Source organism: Heterodontus francisci, chromosome 5, assembly GCF_036365525.1.
Source record: "Heterodontus francisci isolate sHetFra1 chromosome 5, sHetFra1.hap1, whole genome shotgun sequence".
Lineage (NCBI taxonomy): Eukaryota > Metazoa > Chordata > Chondrichthyes > Heterodontiformes > Heterodontidae > Heterodontus > Heterodontus francisci.
Genome location: NC_090375.1, coordinates 97,493,454 through 97,512,839, shown reverse-complemented (window position 1 = coordinate 97,512,839; position 19,386 = coordinate 97,493,454). Strand labels below are relative to the sequence as shown.

At 44.7% G+C, this 19,386-nt stretch overlaps 1 protein-coding gene across 1 annotated transcript in view; it reads right to left on the bottom strand.

Moving 5' to 3' along the window:
- The window catches only part of sntg1 (syntrophin, gamma 1), a 599,108-nt gene that overhangs the window by 74,957 nt on the left and 504,765 nt on the right, over positions 1-19,386 (bottom strand). The window contains exons 8-9 of the mRNA XM_068032645.1: positions 6,723-6,825; positions 2,003-2,085 (exon numbers count right to left, since the gene is read on the bottom strand). Coding sequence (XP_067888746.1) covers positions 2,003-2,085; positions 6,723-6,825 — 186 coding nt within the window. The remainder of the gene's footprint in view (positions 1-2,002; positions 2,086-6,722; positions 6,826-19,386) is intronic.

Here is a 19,386-nt window from a genome sequence, read left to right as displayed (position 1 = left end):
CATCGCTAAGTGATGGGGCAGCCACCATGAGACCTCGCTGTCACTGAAATAGGCATGGGGCCTGTCGCCATCGGGGTCAATGGCAGGCCTCCGCAACACCGATCTTTATTGCCCCCCCCCCACCAACGTTACTGATGGTGGAGGGGCTTTAAAATCCAACCCAATGTGTAGTCAAATGGCTTCAAAAAATACTAATGCGACAAAACCCTTGAGGATTCAATAGAAAAGAATAAAAGAGTAGATTTTCCGAGTCTTTGTCCATGATGAGGTACCTCATCATCACCAGTGCAGGCTAAAAACTTGAGACACCTAGCCAATGGTTTACTAATACACACTGGTAGCAGTTGGGAGCTCACTTGGAAAATCTACCTTATAATTCATACATGGCACTACTGGGGGATTCAAATTCTACTTAATATCATCTCCTATTCTTCCAAGTATCTTTGACTGTTAGCTCTACATATTGTCACTTTTTTACAATACATTTTCATGTACATGTATATTTCCATTCATAGCACTTTTAGCTATTAGCATTATTTTCCTGGAGATTCTGCAGGTCTTCCACCAAAGTTATGGTAGGAGATTTGGAGGATTCCTGCAGAAATTCAGGGTCAGTAATATTTCAGGGCACAATAAAAACACAGTCCTCAATTTCCACTAGTTTCTCCTGATCTTCTACTGTCATGCTTGGCCCCCACCTGCCAAGAACAAGGCATATTACTTTTGCCACATGGAAATTAAATTTCAAATTGTTGCTTGGAAGAAGAAAAGGGCTGTTACAAGGGCTGCCAGACACTTGGCTGGAAGACATTTACATACCAATAGGGACAAGAGAGGTTACACCCCTTATCCAGTTAACCCACAATGGACGTTGAGCACAAGACATTGAAGGCAGGGACGCATATTCCAGGCCCTGCTAAGATGATACAATCCACAGAGCCAAGACATGGTCGGACCAGCTAGTCACATGACTAACCTGCTTCGCAACCTGGGGTTTCTGAACCTGAATGGTACAAACAGTTTGAACTCAGAAAGGCTGTTTGCTCCTGGACTGAGAAGATCTCTCCTGTCTGCTCCAATCTCTTTCTCACAAGCCTTTGAATCCACTGAAGACACATGAACCTCAAGAGAGAAAAGTCTCCTACAGCGAACAAGGTTTAAGAAGAATAGTGGGCCCCAATGAAAAGCAAGATCTACCTACAATCAAGGACTCTACAGTGAGCTTGAAGAACCATAACAAAAACTCTTCAGATACTGCGTCAAACTTTTCCACTTTATTTCTTCTGCTCTGTTCTGTCTCTATCTGCATGTGTGTATTGCGTATGCATGCCAGCTTGGGCGCGCGTGGGTCCAGAGGCGCTAACCAAATTAGAGTTTAAGTTTAATAAATTTAAACTTTTCTTCTTTAAACCTAAGAAAACCTGTTTGTGCTGGTTTCTTTGCCTTATAATTGGAAAGGAGTGAACAAGGATTCACCAAGGGGGAACTAAAAACATGGTGTGTTTAAAATTAAACCCTGTTACGGTAAGACCAGGTGAAGGCTGAGAGGGTCCCCTGGACCCCTTTCTCACCTGGTCGTAACATCTACCATAACTTGGTATTTGATTACTGGTACCCCAGGCTGAGTGGCGTAAAGGTTATTTTATAAATTTACACCATTTCTCCTGGAATTCCACCAATCCCCTACCAGCAGAGTATACAGAAATCCCAGGCACTGCTGCAAGATTCTGACATGTCTGAAATAAGTGCGTAAAAATGACAATTGTGTTGTTGGGAATATTGGAAGGAAGTTTGTGACTGAGCCACTGTGGCATATTTTCCTTTGTTTGCTACTTTTTGAGAAAAAGTAAATATGAGTACTAAGAGGGGAACAACATTTTGTACTCATGTCTACCTTCTTTGCTAAAAATAGCAAAAGGAGTAAAATATTCTCCACTACTGAAGCTGCTACATATATAAATAGTTCTGGCACATAAAGTTTAAAGGTAGAATTGCATCTTACTGTGTTGTTGGGATGGTAGTTCAGATGCAATCCACTGTCACAAAGTGGCGAAGATGTACCACTGCTTTGGTCACTGGGGACACCTGTAAGCAAATACAAAATAAATTGATACACTGACACTGTTCGCTTGTGGTTTACATTTTGCATTATTTAAGTATCCAAAACTGCAGCGTTCCCCCAGATAACACAATACAAAAGCACAGAACGAGAAAAGGAAATTTGGTACATCTATCCAATAGCTGCTATGGATCTTGTACAATCCTCGCTATCATGGACTCTGCCCTCTGATGAGGAAAGGTTTATACACATACTCCTTGAGATATTTGCTTGGTCCAATTTCCAATGAGTATTTGATTATCTTCACTACATGTAGAAATCATAATTGCATAAAATAACCTTCCCAACCATGCAACTAAAACACTACACCTATTTTTACCCTTGTTTTTGATGAACAGAGGGAAATGTGGTCAATTAATGAGGTTGTCATGTATAGAAAAATGAGGAACTATACCCTATACTCATCAGTTTCACTAATAGAGCATATTTACATCGGTTTCCTATTTTATCAAAAAGGTAAACATTTGTATAACATATTGCTAAGAATGTCACCATGTGAATTTCTGTGCCTTTTCTAATACTAATACTGCTTAAACAGCCAGCTTTGAGAACATAACATTTAAAATAATAAGAATTCACTTAATGCAAGTTGCCAAAAAATATTGAGATGGTTCCAAGAAGGGAAGCCAAGAGATTAGTTATAGCATCAAACAGCTCTTCAGAGACTCAGCCATGACTACTCGTGCCTCCTAAAGTTCTGAGTTTAAGTCCCACTCTAGGGCTTGAGCACTAAAATCAAGGGTGACACCTCAGTGCAGTAATAAGGGAGCACAGCACTGTTGGAGGTGCTGAGTTTTGGATGAGGGATGAAACTGAGGTCCCATCTGCCTGCTTGGGTGGGTGTAAATGATCCCCTAGCACTATTTTGAACAGGATCAGGGGAGTTCTCCCCATTAGCCTGGCCAATATTTATTCCCCAATCAACATACAGTTTATCTGGTTATTATCACATTGCTGTTGTGGAAGTTTGCTGTGCACAAATTGACTGCTATGTTTCCTACATTACAACAATTCAATTAATTAATAAATCTGGAATAAAATGCCAGTCTCACTAATGCTAACTAAGGTATGGATCATCAGTGGATTCCACGGTGAGGGGGAGGGGGGGAGGCAGAGAATTGGAGCAGCAGCGGCTGCCACGAAACCCGACGCCGCGATTGCCAGGCCTGAACTTCCCGGGGGCAGGGAAGCTCCATGGTGGCCCCTCCGCCACTCTGCAACGGAACCCTAGCTTAAATATTTAAAATACATCTCTGCATACATTACCATATCATCCAACGTAATCTTCCCATCTGTTTCCGATCTTCACCTCAATATGTGGTACTCATGCACCTTCACGTACCTGTCTACAAGAAGCTAGCACTACCAAGGATGAGAAGGAGTCACCTCTGCATTCTTCTATGGATGCTGGGGGAAGGGGGAAACTCTGCATTGTGTGTATGGATAAGGGAGGGAAGGGGGAAACTCTGCATTGTGTGTATGGATAAGGGAGGGAAGGGGGAAACTCTGCATTGTGTGTATGGATAAGGGAGGGAAGGGGGAAATTCTGCATTGTGTGTATGGATAAGGAAGGGAAGGGGGAAATTCTGCATTGCGTGTATGGATAAGGGAGGGAAGGTGGAAATTCTGCATTGTGTGTATGGATAAGGGAGGGAAGGGGGAAATTCTGCATTGTGTGTATGGATAAGGGAGGGAAGGGGGAAATTCTGCATTGTGTGTATGGATAAGGGAGGGAAGGGGGAAATTCTGCATTGCGTGTATGGATAAGGGAGGGAAGGGGGAAATTCTGCATTGTGTGTATGGATAAGGGAGGGAAGGGGGAAACTCTGCATTGTGTGTATGGATAAGGGAGGGAAGGGGGAAATTCTGCATTGCGTGTATGGATAAGGGAGGGAAGGGGGAAATTCTGCATTGTGTGTATGGATATTGGAGAGAAGGGGGAAATTCTGCATTGTGTGTATGGATAAGGGAGGGAAGGGGGAAATTCTGCATTGTGTGTATGGATATTGGAGAGAAGGGGGAAACTCTGCATTGTGTGTATGGATATTGGAGAGAAGGGGGAAATTCTGCATTGTGTGTATGGATATTGGAGAGAAGGGGGAAACTCTGCATTGTGTGTATGGATATTGGAGAGAAGGGGGAAACTCTGCATTGTGTGTATGGATAAGGGAGGGAAGGGGGAAATTCTGCATTGTGTGTATGGATATTGGAGAGAAGGGGGAAACTCTGCATTGTGTGTATGGATAAGGGAGTGAAGGGGCAACTCTGCATTATTTTATGGATGGGGGGACAGGGGTGCCTCTGCATTTTGTTTGCAGGGTTGGCAACCTTTTAAAAATGCCGCCAGCACCTGCTCCCGCATCAGGTTATGCTATTCAAGCATCGCCAATGCCACCCCCGCCACAAGATTGGGGGGGGGGGGCAGCCGCCGTCAATATGTTAAGCGGCTGCCTGCCACAGAATCATAGTGCACAGCCGCATGGGTCACGTGCGGGGTGTCCGCCATTTTCTGCATGTGACCCTTTTCCGAGCTCCCTCAGCTGATGAATTGGTAGTCCTGCATGTTGAATACATAAAAGGCATAGAATGTATTCTAGGTGGGAGACTTCAATGTCTATCATCAAGAGTGGCTCGGTAACACCACTTCTGACTGAACTGGCCGAGTCTTGAAAGACACATTTGCTAGACTGGGCCTGTGACAGGTGGTGAGGGAACCAACAAGATGGAAGAACCTACTTAACCTCATCCTCACCAATCTACCTGTCGCAGATACATCTGTTCATGACAGTATTGATAGACGTGACCACCGCACAGTCCTAGTGGAGACAAAGATCCATCTTCACACTGAGGATACCCTTCATTGTTTTATGTGGTCACTGTGCTAAATGGGATAGGTTCAGAACAGATCTAGCAGCTCAAAAGTTGGCATTCATGCGGTGCTGTGGGCCAACAGCAGCAGCAGAGTTGTATTCAACTACAATCTGTAACCTCATGGCCCGGCCTATCCCACACTCTACCATTACCATCAAGCCAGGGGACCAACCCTGGTTCAATGAGGAGTGCAAAAGGGTATGCCAGGAGCAGCACCTGGCATACCTAAAAAAGAGGGGCCAACCTGGTGAAGCTACAACACAGGACTACATACATGCTAAACAGCAGAAGCAGCATGCGATAGACAGAGCAAAGCGATCCCACAACCAATGGATCAGATCAAAGATCTGCAGTCCTGCCACAATCAGGCCTGAATAATTATAAATTTTCAGGTGGAAGCTTTATAAAGCTCTGATTAGGCCCCAACAAGATTATTGCATTCAGTTTCCGTCACCACACATTAGGAAGGATGTGAGCGTCCTTGAGACGGTGCAGAGGAGATTTACTAGAATGGTTCCAGGAATGGGGGATCTTAGTTACAAGGTTAGGATGGAAAAGCTGGTGTTGTTCTCCCTGGAGCAAAGGAGGTTGAGGAGAGATTTGATAGAGGTGTACAAGATTCTGACAGGCTGAGATAAGTTAGACAAGAAAACATTGTTTCCATTAACTGATGGTACAAGGACTAGGGATCACAGGTTGAAGGTTTAGGGCAAGAGATGCAGAGATAATGCAAGGAAGAACTTTTTTATGCAGTGAGTGGTAATGACCTGGAACTCGCTGCCCATGGTGGAAGTGGAGACAATTAATGATTTCAAAAGGAAATTCAATGGACAGTTAAAGGAAATAAATTTGCAGGGCTATGGGGATTGAACAGGGGCGTAGGTCTGAATGGATTGTTCTGCAGACTGCCAGCATGGACTCGATGAGTCAAATGGCCTCTTTCTATGCTGTAAATGACTCTATGACAAAATCACCAACCCCCCAAACTATGCTGTACCCATCCCCCACGAATCCTCCCCAACACCGTCACTATACCTATCTGCTCCTGGGCTGAGGTCTTCTGCCACAGCCTTCTGCATCTGACAGGCAACCAAGCCTGCCAATCAGGATCGCTGTCGAGCGGAGAACCTGGGAAAAATTTCACACACCTATGTATGCAGACAAACCCGGATTTCTGAACTTACTGACCACAGCCCCTCCCCCCACCCCATTCCTAAACCACACCGCACTAAACATCAGAGCCCATATCAATGATAAAGAAGGATTTAGAAATGGTTGGTTTGTAGTGGCAGAAAGTGTGATTACTCACCTCCCCGTCATTTATCTTTGAGAGACTGATGGTTGAATTTATCTGGCTGTGATCAGAGCAAAGCTCAATTGATTTAATATCTAGTCAGTTTTTCATGGGCCATGTACATTTTTAGTCTGTAGAAGTCAGTTTAATTCAATTTTGGATTCATTCACCTCTAATATGGGAAATGTACCATTGCCTCAATAGACCATTACTTATTAAATCAGGTAAATTTTGACCTAAGGTCATTGTTCAAACAAAAGATTGGCACCGTCTTTTTTTTAATCACATACTGATTAACTCAAACTGACCCTTTGCACAAACTGAATGACTAAACAGTTAGAAGATGTGTGCAGTGGAATGAAAGAAAATAATATGTGAATAATAATAGAAGTGTTTAGCCAGTATAATTCATTGTATAAATAGATAAAGAGTGCTTACATGTGCAGTCTTCATACAGAGGGAGTTTCAGGAAGGCAGGTGCTCTCTTTAAAAATGAAACTGTAAGAGTTACTTCTTCCCCTGCATTACGCAGAACTTGAACCTGTGGTTCATTGCAAGGCATAGGTAAAGGTAAGAAAATTTAATTAGTTTAATCAGAAGCCAGAACTGAATATTTCTATTTAAAGGAGTTGTAATTTTATCAACATAAACATTCAAATTATAGATGTTCTCAGTGAAAATAAAAAGAAAAAGTAATAAAACTAAAATGTCAGATTTTTTCCCCCAGCAGGATGGATGTATGAATGAGCAAGCAAACTAATTCTATTGACTGCAAGGAAAAAAGCAGAGAAATGGGTTGAGAGACTAGAATGGGTTGTGCAACATTACTATGTGCAGAGCTGTCAACACTCTGTAAATACCAGGGGTGACATTTTTGATTATTAAAAGTGGTACACACTGAAACAAATATATATATATATATACATATATAATATATAAATACATTGTAAGAATGACAAACATCAGAAACTAGTGTCAAACTAAAATGAATGATTGCTGCTTCTAATGAATTGCACTTGTAGGTCTATGAGATGGTGAGATGAGAGACAAAGAAAACTGTTTGGCATTAGTGCATTAGACTGTTACTCTCAAAAACACCTGTTAAACAGCAATGGAGAAAGATCAAGGACTAGAAATTCAATAGCCCCCGAAAACGGGCACGGGATCACAATCTGTGATTAACTGACCCCCATTCAAATTAATACAGGTACACCTTGTGCTGCCTGTTAATTTAAATGATGATACCGTGAAGCCCAGTGCTGAACATGCTGTTGAGTGGCTGCATGCCCCAGCAGGGGACCCAATTTCATATAAGGCTAGCACCACTTAAAGCGAGCCTGCACTACTTAAAGGGGAGATGCAATTTGGCCGAAGCAAATACTGGAAGTCATTGCAGAAGTTGTCTGACCAACAGAAGAGTGAAGATAGTGCAACATGGTGGAAAGTGGTCTCCCAGATTTCCTGATGCAGCACTCGAGGCCCTGGTGCAGGAGGTGGACAGGAGGAGCGATTTCCTGTATCCACAGGGGTCCAGAAGGCCCTCTATACAATTGCTTAGAAGTGAATGGGAGCAGAAAGCCATGGAGGTCAATGTGAACAGTGTTGCCCTGAGGACCTGGACACAGTGCTGCAAGAAGTTTAATGACATCACACAAAGTCAGTGAATGCATCTTCAAATGTCATATCCTTAAAACTGAACCACTTGCCTCACACATTGCTCCATTCTTCACATCACCTTCAGTCACCTACCAACATTATCAAGCATAACTTTTATCTTAGATACATAATGTCATCTCAGCGTCACACACTTAGCACTGCTGCAAGTCTCACACCCATACCTCACACCTTGCGCACACTGCCAGCTATTTAAACATGACAGTCACATCATCCAAATACATTGCACCACACTCACTGACACACTTCCACCTCTTGCAAGACAAGGTGGCACACAACTGGAAGCAACAACAGCTAACCAATGGGAGATAGGCCTGGCTGCATGTCCTCACTCCCATGGAGGAGACAATGATTGCCATAATTGGAGCAGCTGTTGCTGAGATAGTGACCAGCAGTGGGGCTGAGACTACGGAAGATGATCATATGTTTCTACTTAATCCACCTTCTTGCATCCCACTTCCCACTCATCCCACAATCTTTTCTGACATACAAGTTGCAGATAGTGTAAGCATGCACCTCTTGCTTTACCCCACTTCCCACCATGCAACCCTACCTTGTGTCTTTATGCTTTCAGATACCCCAGAACTGCCACCTGTTCAGGCACTGGTGCTGTAGCCTGTAGGCCAAGAGGAGCAGGGCACTGATGATGAAGAAAACTACCATTTGGTCTCACACTAAGGTCACCAGCTCAGATACTAGCACTTTGCGCATCATAGAGGTTAGTACAGAGATGAGGCATGCATGTGGTGAATCATTGGGCATGAGTGGGCTGCAAGCAGGCCCAGGGGAAAGGGTCGCACAGATGTCAGCTGCCAGAAGGCAAGGTTGCACATGAGTTCTGCTGCAGAGGACTTGAATGAGGACTTTGATGGGGTGGCCTTCAGAAAAAGGCTGGTGGGCATGCACAATGAAACGCTTGGTGCATTTTAGGCCTGCCAGAAAGTCTGCTGTCACTATCAAGGAGCGCGGAGGGGTCCAATTCCAACTTGGCACAGGTTTTACGTAGAGCTTGGAGCCCAGCCTATCCAGTGTGGAAGTGGTGGCCAACTTCATGAGAACACTTATGAACCATGTGATTGCCAAAGTCTCAGTTTTCATTACAGCACAAGCAGATGCCACTAAATGTTGGAGTGTTGCAGTGGAAGCTCAGACTGAGGTCATGAAATCTCAGCTTGTTGCCAAGCAGGCGCAGACCGCTGCCATCATGGCCGTGGATAACAGTGTGCAAAGGGGCTTACAGGGTGTCACAGCAGTCCGGCCATCTGTCGTCCAACTAATGCCTTCGGGCATTATTGGGTACAGTGCCGCAAGATGATGAACGATCTGCTCCGCTCCACAAAGGTAAGTGGTACTTTATGACATAGCTCCACTGAACCTGGATGTCCCCACACAGAGTGGCACATGTGTGCCACTGCAATACCAAAGACATGGAGGTTGGGCAGGGAGGATTGACGTGACATCAATTGATGAACATACGCGAGAACTCACCCTTGTCTGCTGCTCAGAGCATGGCACCTACATGACAGGCTCATTCAGTAGCGCAGACTGAGCCTCCCCCACCGTTGGGGCCAGCACCCCTCTTGTAACATGTGTCGTGTTGTTGATCTGCCATGCTTAATATCTGCCTCCTTGCTCCTCCAGGCAAAGAGGGCCCACAATGCAAGGGAGGCGAGTCGTACTGGTGGAGGAGTGCCAGATGTGCATACGTTAAGACAGGCTGAGGAGGAGGCCCTGGAACTGGCTTCCATTCATGTGGACCATTCATTTGGTGATGTAGAGTTCGGGGTCCTGGGTGAACATACAGCCATTTGATGGACACAATGATGACTGTGACATTGTTATTGTTTGAGAGAATGCTGTCATAATCGGTACATGTGCAACATCAAGACTGACACTGTGCTCTTCTCATTGTATCTTGCAAGTCAACGCTCTGAATCGACCCCGGCGGCCCAGGACTCCTCCCGCACCATACAGGAAGAGATATCTTCAGAGGAAGCAGTGTCCCATGACACTCCTGCACCTTCCACCAGCGCAGGTACAGTCACCTCGGTGGGAATGCGATCGGCCTTAGAGTCTGGGTCACAAGCTGGTGATAGCACTGCACAGGCGCCCGAGCAGCTGACTGAGGCTGAGACAGCCAAGGACCCTAACAGTCAGAGGGCTGTGGGTGGCCAGTCCCATGCTGATCCCCAGGCTACTGATGACCCTCTGTTGTCGACAGCACATAGCATGCTGGAGCTGCAGCAGTAGTCATGGCAACATCTGGTGGAGATGCTACAGGCCATGCGCAGCCTCGAGCAGATGATAGGTGATTCCATCCAGGCCATGACAGCTACCATGTTACAGGCAATTGATCGTATGGCTTCATTGAGATGGCGGTGGCCCTCCTGGTGAACCAGATTCCATTAATACGTGCTGAGCTGCAATCTCTCGCAGATGCCATGAGATGTCCCTGTCCCTGCCCCTGGTCCTTCCCGGGAGAGCAGTGAGGTTCAAACGAGCCTTGAGATGGAGGAAGCGAGCCTCTGTGCCATATCTGGGGTCCCCCCTCAAGGTGATTCCAATGTGAACACCAGCTCCTCCGCTCCTCTGCCGATGAGTAAAGCTCCGACAGCTACATCTGAGGAGAGTTTTGCACTGACCCGGGATTCCCCCAGCCAGCCGGGGCCCTCCAGGCCTTGCGCACACAGAGGACGACAGCCAAAGTCATCCACAGTCAAACGGCATTCTGATCATTAGCCTTCCTCCAGGCAGGTCGCTAGCACAGAACTGGCAATGGGAAGGTGCACCCGCAAGCGTTTCAGAAACACACTGTTACACAAATGGGTATGCACGGGTGACACAACAATGTAAAAAGTTAACTCACTGAATGTTCTTCACTAACATGTCTGACATTTTTACTGTGTGAATGAAGTGTGCCAGCATGTACCGATCATGTCTCCTCCCATTACATCATTGGCCTTTCAGAACTGCCAATGTTATCGAATAACATCATTACCATGCCAGCATTGCTCATGTGCATCTCCAAGGATGCAGTAACATGGACATTGGCTCAGTATTCTGCTGCCAGTAATGGTGGAGACAAAGATGTTGCAGATGCAGACTGCTGCACAATAGGTGAACGAGGGTGCTATGTGGCTTGCAGAGCCCATGGTGGTTCCTATGGCGTGGAGAACCGTTGATCAATAAGGCGCTGCCAGGCATCCCTTGCCTGCTGCTCGCCCTGCATACGGCGCCTGGATGTTCTCTGTCCTCCTGTGCTTTCCTGCTGCAAGTCCTCTGCGTCTTCATCGTCAGCAGAGGAGTCCTGCTCATGTCTCTCCTCATCCTGCAAGGCCTCTCCTCTATTGAGTGTGTAGTTGTGCAGAGCACAGCAGTCAGCAACGATGTGAGCTACCCTTTCCGGCTCATACTGCAGGGCATCACCCAATCTATCCAGGCAGTGGAAGCGCATTTTCAGTATGCCGATTGCCTGCTCAATGGTGGCTCTTGTAGTGCCGTGGCTGGCATTGTATCTCTCCTCTGCATCACTGGTGGGGTTTCTCACCGGCATCAGGAGCCATGTCTGCAAAGGGTAGCCCTTGTCTCCAAGAAGCTACCCCTTGATGTGAGCCAGTTCATTGAACAGCAATGGTAGCTGGGACTGGCGCAGGATGAAGGCGTCATGGCAGCTGCCTGGAAAGTGAACACAGATTTGCATGAAGTGTTTCTGGTGAACATATAAAAAATGTTTGTTGATTGAGTGGAAGCCCTTACGATTTACATATGCAGCTGGTCGCCCGGTGGGAGCCTTGATGGCCACATGGGTGCAGTCTTTGACCCCTTGCACCTGTGGGAATCCTGCGATGGAGCCGAAACAGATGGCCCTCTGGGCCGGGCTCTCAGGGTTTGTCCTGAAGCGGACATAGTCACCGGCCCTCTGGTACAGGGCATCGGTGACCTCCCTGATGCAGCGGTGCACTGCTGACTGCGTGACCCCACAAAGGTCTGCGGTGGGTCCCTGAAATGATGCATAGGTGTAAAAGTTAAGAGCCGCTGTCACTGTGAGGGCCACAGGCATAAGATGTCTACGGTAGCCCATCAGCTGCAGATCATCATTCAGCAGGGCACAGAAATGTGTCAACGCCTCTCTCGCCATCTGCAGTCGCCTCTGACACTGGCGCTCTGACATCTGCAGATAAATCATCCGGGACCTGCAGATGCGCTGCGATCCATGGTGGCGCGCTGTTCTTGGGGGTCGCTGCTGCTCATGACGGGGGGCTTCCATGTGGGCTGCGCCTGCCTGTTGGTTTTGCCTGAGGTACATATGGCTCCTCACGACAAGTGGATCAATGAATGTACGGTGAACTATCCTCATCTCCAAGTTGCATTTGAACTTGGTTCCTTCACTTCTTCGAAGTTACCTAATAAGGCAAAGAATGATGTTGACTGGTACATCATGTGCTTTCATGCATCAACTATGTGGCATTGGAGTGTATTGTAGCTTCCACAAAGAGTGGCACAGTTTGACCACATTTAGATTGTTGCAGTTGCAACGATTGGCCCACCAGCCAGATGACCTTTAAACGCCTACCGTTTATGGCACTCTTCCCACACACAGGGTTCCTGGAGTACCATTGTTCCTTCACTCACACAAACATTGAATGGCACAGAGTGCCACCCTTTACTGAGGGAGCAGCAGCTCCCTTTATGCCCGCAGAGTTGTGCCCCCTTTAAGGCGCTCCCCCTCCCACCTCCCTACACATATGCAGAGTTGTGCCCCAGTAATACCATCCCCCCCACGTCCCTTGATGCCTGCAGAGTTGTGCCCCCAGCAATACCAACCCCCGTCCCAGCTCCCTACACATGTACGCAGAGTTGAGACCCATCTCGTAAGACTTACTTTCACAGGCTCCAAGCACTGCAACCGGCTTTTATTAGTCGGGAACGGGATGAAACGTGAGAGATGCCCGTTCACCGGAATATGCGGAACTATTGACTAAGAGGCAGTGGAATGCATAATGAGGCAAGGTAAGTAACACTTTGAATACTGAAATTGGGCTCCCGTCGCCAAATAGCAATGGGGGGGGGGGGGCCCCAAGGCCTCGCCATTGCCGGTAATATGGGGCGGGACCTTCCCATCATCAGGGAGCATGGCGGGCCTCTCCTGGAGGCATTTTCTAGTCCCCCCTGCCATGACCCCCGACGTCAGGGGGCTGTAAAATTTAGCCCTATTTCTCTGCCACAGATGCTACCAGACCTGTTGAGTATTCCTAGCATTTACTATTTTTATTTCAGATTTCCAGCATCCACAGTATTTTGCTTTTGCTGAGGCATTGTTGCTTCAGCACCCCAATGATTTACTCTATGATGCTTCTCATGGCAGTAGGCTCTCGCTGTACACATACTGGCCCCATGTGGTTGTGTTGCGAAGTGGAGTCATAAGCCAGGTGTAAAGCTCCTGTCATCCAGTAACCATCCTCTGGTTTGATGTGGTGACTGAAAGATTGAGGTAATAGTGGACTGGTGCAGAATGAAAGCATCATGACTGCTGCCAGGATAACAGCCATTCAACAGCATGATGCGCTGAGCGTGGTCGCACACCAATTACACATTCAGCAAGCGGTAAACTTTGCAGTTGCAATGTATCTCAGCATCGCGATGCAGCACCCATAAAGACACATGTGTACAAGTGATGGCACTCTGCATCTCCACCTACTATCCTGGCAAAGCCATGTGCACACTCTGCTGCCTCGCACCGTTCAGAGAGAACCCAATAAACTCCCCTCTCCTGGCACACACAGCCTGTCATCTCCCTGAGACGATAAAGGGCAGACGGTGGCATAGTGGTAATGTCACTGAACTAGTAATCCAGAGGCCCAGGCTAATGTCTTGGGGACATGAGTTCAAATCCCATCATGGCAGTTGGTGGAATTTAAATTCAATTAATGAATAAAAATCAATTAATTCATAAAAATATAGAATTGAAAGCTAATCTCAGTGATAGCTGCATGACTCTATCACCAATTGTTGTTAAAAACCCACCTGGTTCCTTTAGGGAAGGAAATCTGCCATCCTTACCTGGTCTGGCCTACATGTGACTCCAGACCCATAGCAATGTGGTTGACTCTTAACTGCCCCCTGAAATGGCTGAACAAGTCACTCAATTGTCAAGATGGGCAACAAATGCTGGACTTGCCAGTGTCACCCATTCCATGAAAGAATAAAAGAAACAGTGGACAGCGAACTGGGAAATGGTACAGTTGTTGCCTGTTCCAGCCTGGAAGAATTCCAATGCAAAGAAATTCATGACCATGGTCACATTCAGAGCAGTTCTGTGAGCACCTCCTTTGTAAAGTGCAGATGACACACACACACTGCTTTTGGCTTATGTTGAGGGAAGAGAAGTGCTCTCAGAGGACCCTAGGTGCATAAGACCTCCTGTTGAGGCCCCGACCCCATCCTCCCCCTGCGAGCAGCTTGTCCTCTTCTTTGCTGCCTCAGTTCTAGCTCCCTCTCATGCTGCAACCCAAGGGGAATTGCAACTACGGGAGAAAGTGGTGTGTCCAGAACCCTTGCAGTCACAACCAATGCCTTTTTCACATGCACCACCACTCCCTGCAGAACTTACCAACCTTAACCATCTCCTCAAAACACCAAGCACACAAACAGAGTCAGGATGCAGGAATCAACAACTAACCTGAAAGTTGTTGATGACCATTATAATTAACACTCTTGTGAGGACCTCCTTCCTGTTGCTGAATGCATATTCAGCTGTGCGTGTTTAAGAGAGGGCATTAGCTGGAGCAGCAAAATGAAAAATAGCAGCGCTGGTGTCGTATCAACATTACATGCTGACTGACTTCTTGATCTACCTACTGTGCATAATTCCAGCGCACACTCCTTAGATCCACACTAACACCCACACCAAGCTGGCATTCGGCATGTGGGGACTCTATTTTGGTACCAAAACAGCACCCTTTGTCCTGAAACAGAGCCCAACTTTACGGCCCAGGTAACTATTGAAATATTAGGTATAGGCGTATATATAAACTTTAGCAAGCTGCCCTTGAATCATTTGTTTGGACTTTTAATTTAATAGTTCTTTTGCATATAGCTCTATCAGCCTGAATCACAAAAGATGATAACAAATGTCAAAAAAGCCATTTACTTATTTAATGGGGTGACTGAATATTCTCACTGCTCTGAGAACAATGAAGCTTCCACATGGGTAATGTTGAAGTAGTCTATCATGTTTATAAGAGTTAAAAGCTATTTGGGGTAATTTCAACTTTGGGCAATGGTGCAAAATAGGCAATATTGAATAGGCTGCCAATTAGATGCTCCACATGATTTTCCCTTCCACTGATGGCAATGGAAAGAAATATTGGGTATCGTGTGTAAGGGACAGGTAATTTGCTACTCAGACTTGCAAAAGATGGGAAATGGTGTTCCATAGGGATGGATGCTGGGACCATGGTGGTTCAATATTTAAATAAATGATTTGGACTTGGGAATCGGAAGTAAAATTTCAAAATTTGCAGATGACATCAAATTGGCAGAGTATACTGAGGAAGATTGTGATAAAGTACAGGACGACATTAATAAAGTTGCAGAATGGGCGCATAATTGTAAAATAAATTTCAATATAGATAAATTTGTGGTACAGATACACAAATCACTTAAAATAACGACACAGGTTAATAAGGCCATGAAAACAGCAAACCAAGCAGTAGAGTTCATTTCTAGAGGGATAGAATTGAAAAAGCAGAGAAGTTATGTTAAAATTGTATCAAACGTGGTTAGCCTACAGTTGGAGTGCTGTGCACAGTTCTGGTCTGCATATGATGAAAAAGGATATAGAGGCATCAAGAAGGTGCAAAAAACATTCACAAGGATGGTATCTGAATGGAAAGGATATACTTAGCAGAAAAGGCTGAGGTTCTTTTCTCTAGAAAAGAGAAGACTGAGCTGTGACCTGATATAGGTCTTAAGATAAACACCAACAAAGGCCAGTTGGGCCAAACAGCTTGTTTCTGTGCTGTAGGATCAATTCTATGCAAAAATGTCTCCCAAAGAGTTTTATCTGAGAACAACTGAGGATCTCTTCCAATGTTGCTGGAAATGGCCACCTCCGAGCTTGTGCTGCATAAGGTTTGTGGGCAAGATCAGGATCTGGGGGTAGCAACATGGAAACAGACAATAATGACGTTGAGGGTTGTAACTAAAGTCATCTGACCCCAATTTGCATTTAATAATTGGGCTCCTGTCTGTTGCCAGTGGGAGCTCATTCAAGGTCCACCCAAAAATCAAAAAGGGTGGAAGTTCAGCAACAAGTCAACGATTCAACTATACACACATTTATGGTCTGACTGTCATTCTATTTTCAATAAAAGCAACATAGCAGAAACACAAAAATCGCCATCTAGGAAAATTAACCCCTAAGTGACATTGGTTATTCACTAAGTAAGAGATTAAAAGTTTATGACAAATGTATCCAACAAAAATAGGAAATAATACATTATTTACTATGCACTAGTGTCACAAACAGGCTTGTAATAAGTGAGGTAGAGTGGTGTTACGACCAGGTGAGCAATGTATCTAGGGGTCTTTGGCTGTCTTTACCTGGTCTTATTGTCACAGGGTTTAATTTTAAACACATTGTGTTATGAGCTCTCCTTTTTGTGAATCCTTGTTCAAGGTTTCCAATAATAAGGCAAATAATTGAGCACACACAGGCTTTCTTTGGTTTAAAGCAGAAAGAGGAAATTTATTAAAATGTTAAACTTAAACTCTAATATGGTTCATGCCTACGGATATACAATGTGCTCATGCTAGCATACACACGCGATATAAACATGCAAATAGGAATAGAGAAGAACAGAAGAAAAGATAAGTAGAACAGTTTGAGGCAAAACCTTGTGACTGTTTCTTGAGCTTGCTGTAGTCCTTGATTGAAGATATGGTCTTGCGGTTCATGGGGGCCCAGTATTAGTCTTAAACCTTGTTCACGTAGGAAATCATTCTCTCTTTTAGTTTCACGTGTTTTCACAAGATTCAGTTCTGTGGGAAGAGATGAAGCATGCAGACAGGAGAGGCTGTAATTCTTGCTTCAGTTCCAGGAGAGGTGTTTACTCCATGAGCACATGGCTTTGTCTCTGGGGTCAAAACCCATTGATGGGAGTTCAAATTCAAAAAACTCCCAGGTTGCCCTGCAGGTTAGTCATGTGACTAATTCCTTATATGGAACAGTCTCTTCACATCCTTGGTTGGAGATTCAAATTTCTCTGTCACAACCAGTTAGCCATGTGACTAAAACTGGTCTGACCATTTCTGTGTATTGGAGAAACAACTGTTGGATCCTCATTGTTTCAACATTGTCTGTTACCGTGGAAATGTCTTTCCAGTCAGAGATTGCAATTTTTAAAGTTTTAATGTTCATGTGGTGAAATAATATGTGCCTCAATCTTGGCAGATGGGGGCTTTGCCTGACAGTGGATTATTTGTTTTGTACAATTTGAGTTATTAGTTTTGAGCAATAGCATTACTACCATAGCAATCTGTAAAATAGCTCCGCTTCTAACCCGCCTGTTCCTCCAGCTCACCAATTATATATTCAGGATTTTATGTATCCAGCTACAATATTGGCTTGTACAAGAGCTTCTCATGCCTGAAGCACATCTTGAAATTGTCTCTAGCCATTTGTTACTAAAATTCATCCAACATAACATCAAAAATATAAGGAGACATATTAGAAATACAATTTTATAAATAAGTGACTTCTGTGACAAGGATATGAAATCTAATAGTAACAGTATGTGTTGAAGCAAGCATAAACAAACATTACAGTCCACAGATAATTGAGGCTGACACCAAGCGAGCTCTCAAAAAAAGTTTGCAGGTAATTACATATAAGTAACCTTGAAGTACATTTAACATTCTTTTCACTTTTGGGAGACAAGGGTATAGCATTATGGCATGCATGCACAACAAATTGCAGATGGTAACATCAAATAAGTGAAGTGTATGGGATCCAAATGGAAACGGATTCTCTAATCGAATGGGTATACTGAACTGGAGTCAGATGGGAAAAATAAGAGATACATTAATGTATCATTGCACAGCTGCCTATCTTTGTTAATAGTATTACATCTCATTGCAACACTAATGGGTTGAAGTCATGCAGTGTGATCTAACTAACAAACATGTTAATGTGTTCTGATGAAGTTTATTATAAATTGGCTAACAATTTCAGGAAAATAATGAATATATGACTTTTCTATGAATATGTTAGCATATTCATTCATAACGGCCCGGACTTTGCATGCTAACGGTGAACTGTCAGTGTCCGGTGTCATTGCCCCTCTGAAACTGACTGCAACTTCAGGACGCTGGACATGTGGAGATTAGCACGGAAATCCTGAAGTTGTGGTCTGTCACTCAGGGTTCCAATGCAGGCTGAGGTGTGGACCCCAACCCCCAGAGCTGGCAATCATGAAATCAGCAAGAACATCAACTTTCCTGTCCCACATCGCTGCTGGAAACCCCAGAAAATGTTACACCTTGTTCAATCAGGTGGTGATGTCATTAATAAAATTTAATGAATGACAGAACTGTCCCTGAAAATGTTATAATCATGGAGTGCTGTTAAATGATGAATTATTAGATTTTTAAAATTAAATTGTTTAATAATATTCCAAAAAAGTTTTTTTCAGAATCTTATACCTTCTACCTTTACCCCATTTGTATGTTCCAATCCTTAATCTGTTCTATGTAAACATTTTTAAGTGATTTTATTTTTCTGCTTTTTGATTCCTGTTTGTGTGTGTCTGTGAAAATCCTTTAATGTGATTGGCTTCTTGGACAGCCTGATTCCATCACTCCAGATCCACACTGTAAATCCCCAGTAAAGAACACTGAAATCAGTTGCAGTACCACTGCACCGAGCTAGAGGTAAAATTCTCGTCAGGGAGATCACTGGATCTCTGAGCAAGACTTACTTTGAGATCAGCGGTGAGCACCCTTGCTTCACTGCTGTACGCAAATTCCAGGCCAATATCTATATGCCTACATTTGTATACCCTTTTATTCCAAACTTCCTCTGTTGGGGGTCCTACTCCTGTTGGTTGTGTTTCTGTCTTCACATTTACACCGCCTCTAGATGCATCTTTTGTTTCTATACTTGTTCCATTAATAGTTCTTTTTGCATTTCTCCCTATTACAGACCTTACTGCCTATTTTTCCCCTCCCCCCTTTCTTTGCATGGCTTAAATGTTGTTTTATCTCTAAACACTCCCGGTTCTGACGAAAGGTCACCAAACTGAAACGTTAATTCTGTTTATTTCACCACAGATGGTGCCAGACCTGCTGAGTAATTTCAACATTTTCTGTTTTTACTCCAGTGACAATGTTCTTTTGCACAATGAGGGCTGAAATTTGAAGGCGCGGC